The 8,306-nt window shown below is 48.9% G+C and overlaps 1 protein-coding gene across 1 annotated transcript; it reads right to left on the bottom strand.

The window, feature by feature from the left end:
* Positions 1–447: 447 nt before the first annotated feature.
* On the bottom strand, positions 448–7,955 carry LOC306934417 (threonine--tRNA ligase 1, cytoplasmic-like; the record flags this gene model as incomplete). The annotated part of the gene is made up of 4 exons (XM_079516986.1): positions 448–909; positions 3,646–5,227; positions 6,999–7,339; positions 7,788–7,955. The coding sequence occupies 4 exons, from the start codon at positions 7,953–7,955 to the stop codon at positions 448–450; spliced, it is 2,553 nt and encodes an 850-aa protein (XP_079373112.1).
* Between the last annotated feature and the right edge of the window lie 351 nt (positions 7,956–8,306).

Below are 8,306 nucleotides of genomic sequence, written 5' to 3'. Positions count from 1 at the left end.
ACGTCCCAGTAGCATCCATGCGATGTATTTTTGAGTGGTGCAAACCACTCCAACAACTGGCTTTGTACCCGTGTACCCGTGTACCCGTGTTTGTTCGTACCAAAAAAACGAGCATGGTTGCTATAGTTAGTATGTGACGTCACTGACATCACAGATATCATGTCAGAGTGAATCAATCTCTATATAATCAATCTTTATAAATGTGTAGTTGCACCACTCAGTTCACACAGGTGTGATTTTTAGTTATTGTTTGAGTGAAAAAGGCCCTTTTTTCGCTTGTATTTTTGAGATACAAGCGATTTTTGTTTGATACATTTTTTTCCCTCATACACTGTGTGATATGACTACAGTGACATGCAATAGCTCAAAATGAGGCACAGAACCGTGTCGAGTGGAAGTGTCAGGTTCCACACAGGAACAAGAGGTAAGGGTTCAGGGGTCGCGCGGTCAGAAGTCCTCCCGGTTGCTCCTGGAGTCTCGGAGGTGTGTGAGCGCTCCCAGCACCTCCTCCCTGCTCCTCCTGCCCAGCTGCTGACCTCCTCGGCTCCTAACGCTCAGCGTGTCACTCGCACGCTCCTTCTCCCCGACCACCAGTATGTAGTTGTACTGGGCCAACTGGGCTGAGCGGATCTTCCGGTTTAAGGTGGCGTGATCTTCATTCACACTGGCCATGAAGCCTGCTTCACGGAAGTCCCGGACCACCTGCTGGGCATAAGGCTCACTGTCACCCCCTACAGGAAGAACCATCACCTGCGCTGGAGATAACCACAGCGGCCATTTCCCTCCAAAGTGTTCGGCCAGTATGGCGATCATCCTCTCCACTGATCCCAGTACAGCTCTGTGGATCATCACCGGTCTGTGGTTCTGTCCATCTGGTCCAACATACTGCAGATCAAATCTGATTGGCAGCTGGAAGTCCAATTAGTCAGGTGCAATTATGGTTTGACCCTAAAAAAATTGCAACAGAAGGTTTCTCAACTGTTTTTTGTAGTATTAGGTGTCCTTAATAACATACTAAAAGTTTACCAAAGTTTGACCATGCGAAAGGTCAGATTTTCAAGATGGCCGCCCCCAGTTCCATAAAAGGCCATTACTCCTTCATTATTCACGGTAGACAAGTCATTTTGGTGCCTAACCCCATGTTTTGGTGATCTAGGAATCTAATTAGCATATTTAAATTATAGTCAAGCAATTACAAGTACAATTATATAATAAAGCAATTGGTTATAAGGTTATAACAGTGTAATAGGACATTTCTCCCTTTTCTATATGCCGTAATGCCCAGGATTGGTGAATTCATCACCTATACACATTCTGTTGAAGCTTTCAGGAGATTTATTTTGATTTGATTCCATACCAATAAGGAGTGCATTCATTATTAATGGTTGGTACTGTGACATTTGTAAAAGCATGACTGCCAAGTGATAGACTGGGAATATTATAACATCTTGGAAGAAATTTCTTAACAAGAAATGTCTTCACTATTGTTTGTAGGTGTCTGGCAAAATAATAATAATCCAAGTCCCCTAGGGCAGTGGTTCCCAAACTGGGGGTCGGGACAAACATTGTGAAAATAGGCGATCTACAAGCTCAGTCTTTGCAGCAAACACACTTAGTAGGAACAAATGGCCACTTGTCTGGTCTATGGGGAAGATGGGACTCCTCAGTGGGGATACAGTGGAGAGAAAAGCCCCCTTATGGGCCCAGAGAGGGTGTTCAAGTCAGTACAGAGCTATCATAATGTATGTAGTTGGTGTATAGGCACAGGGATGGTGGTGGAGTGTGGCACGGATAGGGTTCAGATGTACTTGTCACAGGCATCTTCTTATTCCCGAAACTGTACTAGTTTGGGGTTTAAGTGCAAAATGTATTTCACTGGTAACCACAAGGTTACCAGCTCGAACCCGGGCTCCCCCAGAGTTTGTGTCGAAGTGTCCTTGAGTAAGACTCTGAACCCCTAATTGCTCCTGATGTGCTGGTTGGTGCCTTGCATGGTTTCCGCCGCCATCGGTGTATGAATGTACATGTGAATGGGTGAATGTAATGCACAATCTATGTAAAGCGCCTTGGATAAAGGCGCTATATAAATGCACCATTTACCATTTTAGTTTGAAAGTCCTTTTGGGAAGAAGATATGAACCCAAATAATAGTCATCAACCTGTTTCAAAGGAGTGTTTTGATAATGTGGTTATTGAGAGACTTAGGTTCTGACAGCTCTGCACCAACCTCCATAATCATTCTCTTTGCACACTCCTACTGATTGCCTTCCTGCCTTTGTCCGCCTTCTCCTACCAAACCACACCGTTTGCCCACATCTCACCATGCATAACACCACCGGCATGCGTGTCCAGACATAACGCACTACTTTGCATCCATGCAACTGTCATAATTACTGTACAGTTTGCATTTGCATGAAAAACCATGTTATTGCGCAACATTTCACAGTGATGCAAATCACATCACATTTTAGGCCACACCCCATTCCACTGTGCGTGCACACACACACACACACCGCAGCAGTATAGTATTGCACAGTACGGCACAGTACAGTATGGTATAGTATTGTACGGTACAGTACAGAACGGTATAGTATGGTACAGTACAGTACAGTCTGCTACAGTACAGCACAGTATGGTACAGTACCGAAAAGTATGGTACAGTACGGAAAAGTATGGTACAGTATTGCACAGTACAGTACCGTATGGTCCAATACAGTGTGTTGCAGTACAGTACAGTACAGTACAGTACAGTCTGTGACAGGACATTACGGTACAGTACAGTCTGCAACAGTACAGTCTGCAGCAGTACAGTACATTACATTACGGTACACTACACTACAGTACAGTACAGTACAGTACAGTACAGTACAGTACAGTACAGTACAGTACAGTACAGTACAGTACAGTACAGTAAAGTACAGTATGGAACAGTACAGTACAGTACAGTATGGAACAGTACAGTCTGCAACAGTACAGTACAGTCTGCAACAGTACAGTCTGCAACAGTACAGTATGGAACAATACAGTACAGTACAGTATGGAACAATACAGTACAGTACAGTATGGAACAGTGCAGTACAGTGCAGTATGGAACAATACAGTACAGTATGGAACAATACAGTACAGTACAGTATGGAACAGTACAGTACAGTGCAGTATGGAACAATACAGTACAGTATGGAACAATACAGTACAGTACAGTATGGAACAATACAGTACAGTATGGAACAATACAGTACAGTACAGTATGGAACAATACAGTACAGTACAGTACAGTATGGAACAATACAGTACAGTACAGTATGGAACAGTACAGTACGGTATAGTACAGTACAGTATGGTACAGAACACTAATTATCTAAATGTATCTCTGCAATTTGGACAAGTTCAATGGATTCCTAGACCCCAAAAACATAGGGTTAGACACACAAATTACTTGTCTAGGGTGAATAATGAAGGAGTTAGGCTATTTTAATGATTCCGGACGCCATCTTGGACGCCACCTTGAAAATAACACCTTTCGCATGGTCAAACTTTGGTAAACTTTTAGTATGTTATTAAGGACACCTACTACTACAAAAAACAGTTGAGAAACCTTCTGTTGCAATTTTTTTAGGGTAAGGTGCCTTTTTTTCATATATGCACTCGTCTAAATTGGATGGTGGCACACTGATGCTGTCGACCAATGGCGTCGCTGATCTGGATGTCAATCTTTGGCCCATAGAAGGCTCCGTCTCCCGGATTCAACTCCCAGTGTTCCCCAAACGCCTGGAGACTCCTCTCCAACTGCCGTTCGGCAGTGTTCCAGAGCTCCTCCTCCCCCAGACAGGGTGTAGGTCGCGTGGACAGCAGACAGTGGAAGGAGAACCCAAACGTCTGGTACACACTCCTCACAAAGTCCAGACAGCCAGATATCTCCTCTTCTAGCTGCTCTGGCGTGCAAAAGATGTGTGCATCGTCCTGACAGAACCTGCGGACCCGAGTGAGGCCGGTCAGCGCTCCAGACAGCTCGTTCCTGTGGAGAACTCCGAAGTCCGCCCAGCGGAGAGGAAGCTCCCTCCACGACCTCACGTCCTGCTCAATCATCACACAGTGTGCAGGACAGTTCATTGGCTTCAGGGCGTATGTGTGACTGTCCTGGCTTGCCACGGTGAACATGTCGTCGCAGTAATGCTCCCAGTGACCTGAATGCTCCCACAATGCCTTCCTGTACAGGGTCGGGGTCACGACCTCCTGGAAGCCCCGCCTCTTATATTCACTCTTCATCAGGTCAGTCAGTGTGTTGTAAATATGAGCTCCTTTGGGCAGAAAGAAGCAGCTTCCAGGACTGACGTCGTTGAAGAAGAACAGATCCTGCTCCGTGCCGATGCGCCTGTGGTCCCTCCTCCTCGCCTCCTCCTTCTGCTCCTCCCACTCCTTCCTCTCCCGCTCGCCCGGAAACGCCACGCCCAGCAGGCGCATCACGCCCAACGTCTGCGGCTGATTGGCTAATGTCACGGGAGACACCTGTAACATTTTGAAGACCTTGACGAGGCCGGTGTGAGGAAGAAGAGGTCCATTACACACTCCTACACTGTCTCCACATCTGTACACTGTCACACTGGGCCCAGTCCCCTGCTCTCCAATGAGCTGACGTCTCAGCTTGTTGCTCGGGAACAGCTGCTTGACGTCGTGCGTCTGGAGCTCCACAGTGGAGAGGACAGGTCTGAGGGATGCAGCCTCCTTACATCTGTCCTCCAGCTCCGCCAGAGAGACAGTGCTGTTGTCCAGCATATGGTCACAGTAGAGGCCGGACTCCGTCACTCCCTCCCTGCACAGCTCGGCGCCCAGCGACGCCTCCAGCACGCCTCCCAGCACGCACCCCGCCGTCCTCCACAACGCCTGTTTGCCCTCAATTGTGTTGAAGTCCAGAAGCTGCAGTTCGCAGTCTCCCTCTAGGGGGCGCAGGAGATCACACAGTTCGCCGTTCACTCTGCTCACCAGTGCTCCTTTCACCCGCGTGCTCTGCGCCACGAGGAGGGGCGTGGTCACGCCAGCTCGGCCCTCTACCGTCCTGCCATCGGCCAATCGGATGCTGAGGGGCCTCTCTGTAGCTCCGCCTCTCGTCTCGTCGGCCCGTTTCTCCCTGAGAGACTCGAAGAGCCGCAGGCGATCAGACACAACAGAAGACACCTGCAACTGGCTGTAGGCTCTGTGCATGTGCAGCAGCGTCCCGCGCACTTTACATCTGAACAGAACGGTCACGAGCGTCCTAACAGGACCGGTTACCATGGCAACCATCCTGCAATAACATTATCATTAATAATAATAGCATAACATCGTCATCACATATCACTGTCTCTCTCCTTCACTGCGACGCGCCATAATGCTGTTCTGACTGACTGACTCAATCCCCACATCTACCAATCAAGTAATAATTGACTCAATAATGACATCATTAATCATCATTAAATTGTATATGCTTCTCAGCTTTACCCAAACACATTACAAAATGAAAGCACCAGTGAATGCCACAAAATAAAACACAGTTGGACAAATATTTACCCATATATGGACATGCCTGACATCACACCACTGACATCATAGTATTGATGTCATAGTACTGATGTCATAGACTGGCGACAATCAGACAGTTGGTGCATCACTACACAAACATCACAGAGAGCATGTTCCGCACGGCATATTTAAACTCGGCAGTGAGCCCAGTGTCTCTGATGTCATGGACACTGGGCTCACTTACTTCCTGTACTCCATGTTGTCTCAGTGAGACAGCCCTCCCCTATCCACAAGGAGGAGCAGTCCACCAAAGCATTATGGGAATTGTAGTCCAGGAAGGAAGTGAGCCCAGTGCCGAGGACATCAGAGACATTGGGCTTAAATATAACATTTCTAAAACCACATATTACACACATAAAGACCCCCAGGAAAGTGTTCTAAATCTTCTAAACGTACGTCATTAACATATTGTTTTGCAGGGTGAAGTGTCCCTTTAAGTAACATTTACAAGTGAATACGCATTAGGAGGAGCATCTCTGATGCTAATCCAGACAGAAAACATCTTTATACACTCACAAGACCATATTTCAAGGTCTTGCTGTGTGAGTGATGACGTGGCACACACCCAGCACCTGGGTATATAGCGGGGCCACGCCTACACGTGCCATTCAGTTATCTTTTTCTTCTGCTATCACAAGCGATAAGGGCAACTGGCATATTCACTCGCAAGTGTTACTTAAATAACCAGTTATTTTAAGGAACAGTTTTCTCATGAATACGCATTAGGAGTACACCCTTCATAAACCACCTTATGAGGGTGTCCTCACTCAAGAGCCTTATTGTCAATACCAATATGGCATGCCGATATGGCAGCTTCGTTATCATGAGAGACCAACTCCTAGGGCTGTTCCCGTCCTTGAACAGTGAACACGCCCACAGGACTATCAACCTGCCAACTCAGGCCCCCGGCCTAGTGGAGAGAGGGTCAGAGGTTGAGGCCCTGACCCAGGGGCCCCACTCATATGCAAGGAGCTGACAACCTAAGTTGCCTTATAAGCTCTGTTTCGACCATTCTGGCCCAACCCCCTTAAGTAACCCGGCCCTCTGGGCAAGGACCAGGGGGCCTGAGGGCGATTCCCACGCTCCTCAGCAACTTGCAGGACTGCATGAGCCACCGAGGGCTCTGTAACGTCCAGGTTATAGGACCTCGCAAAGGTGATCGTGACGACCAGTTCGCCGCCAAACAGACATACTGCACCGAAATACACTTGTATAGGGCCCAAGATGCCGCCACACTACGGGTGGAGTGAGGCCTCAACCCAACACGTGGCAAAATACATCTGCTGGAGTAAGCCAATTGAATGGCTTCCACAATCCACTGGGACAGCCTGACCTTTGTCACTGGCTTCCCTTTGGCTTTTGTGCCCATTGCCACAAATAGCTGGCTGGCTTCATTTTCTGAAGGAACCCGTTCTGGCCATGTACACCCGTATGGGCCTGACCTCAGGTCCACCGGCACAACGGTGGCATTGGAGTTCTTCGGAACAAAAGCTGGGTTAGGCTTAACCGTGACCCATGTCTTGTCCTCATTAAACACTGTGTAGTCTGGGCTCACAAAGAGAGCCTGTAAATCACTGACATGTTTAGCCGTCTTGAGGGCCACCAATAGGATGACCTTCAGGGACAAGGCCTTCAGACCCACTGTCTCTAGTTCAAATGGGGTCTCAGAGAAGGCCCTTAGAACCATGGAGAAGTCCCACGGTGGGACCAGAGACCGGGTCACCGGGTGGGGTTTCCGCGCACCCTTCATAAACCGCCTTATGAGGGTGTCCTCACTCAGAGCCTTATTGTCAATACCAATATGGCAAATAAATCAATTAAAAGCAAGGGTGTAGAAGTGGGAAGGTCAAGGTCTCAAGGTCAAGACCTCCCTCTTTGAGGCCTGGAAAGGCACGACCTGGCCAGGCCGACCAGCGCACCAGCACTCAAAGACCTTCCATGCTATGTCATACACCTTCCTGGTGGATGGGGCTCTAGCACCCTGAATTGTGGCAACCACATTTGCGGGTAGGCCCTCGTCATGGAGGTTCATCCTCTCACGGGCCAGAGGTTCAGGGCCTCTGGGTCTGGAAGAAATATGTCGAGCCCCACCTGTGTGAGCAGGTCCCGTCTGAATGGGAGCTGCCACGGCCGGTTGTATAGGAGAGGAGCTATTTCTGACCTCCAGGAGCCCCAGGCTGGGCCTACGAGGAGTAGGCCCAACCGTTAGGAGACAACCGTTAAGTCCTGACCCTGTCCAGGGTTGGCTTGATCAGGTTGAGGGTCCATTCGTGGCCCAGGGCGTCCATGCCTAGCGTTGCCGTTCCTCTGATGGAGAAGAACAGGTGACACTTACTGTTCTCCTCTGTGGCAAAGAGGTCTGCCACTGGGGTCCCGAACCTGTCCTGAACCTGTCCCATAGTTGTGGGTGAAGAGACCAGTCCGTGTACTGGAGTGGTCCCCTGGACAGCAGGTCCGCTACCTGCATTCAGGAGCCCTGGGACGTGGCGTGCCTTGATCAAGAGGAGGTGCTCGTCGCACCACAGCACCAGTTGCTTTGCCAGAGCATGCACGGACCTTAGTCCGCCCTGCTTGTTGATATAACATACCGTCGTTGTGTTGTCTGAGCTTACAAGAACGTGGCAACCTTTGACGTAGCATTTGGAGTGGTGAAGCGCCAGCAACACCGCCAGCAGCTCCAGGTAGTTGATGTGTAAAGACACGTGACTCTGGTCCCACACTCTGCTGGCCACTATAGAGCGTCGCAGTCC

This window comes from Electrona antarctica, assembly GCF_951216825.1.
Source record: "Electrona antarctica genome assembly, chromosome: 2".
In the NCBI taxonomy this organism is placed as follows: Eukaryota; Metazoa; Chordata; class Actinopteri; order Myctophiformes; family Myctophidae; genus Electrona; species Electrona antarctica.
The sequence above is the reverse complement of the archived record's forward strand: the minus strand, read 5'-3'. Positions and strand labels throughout refer to the sequence as shown.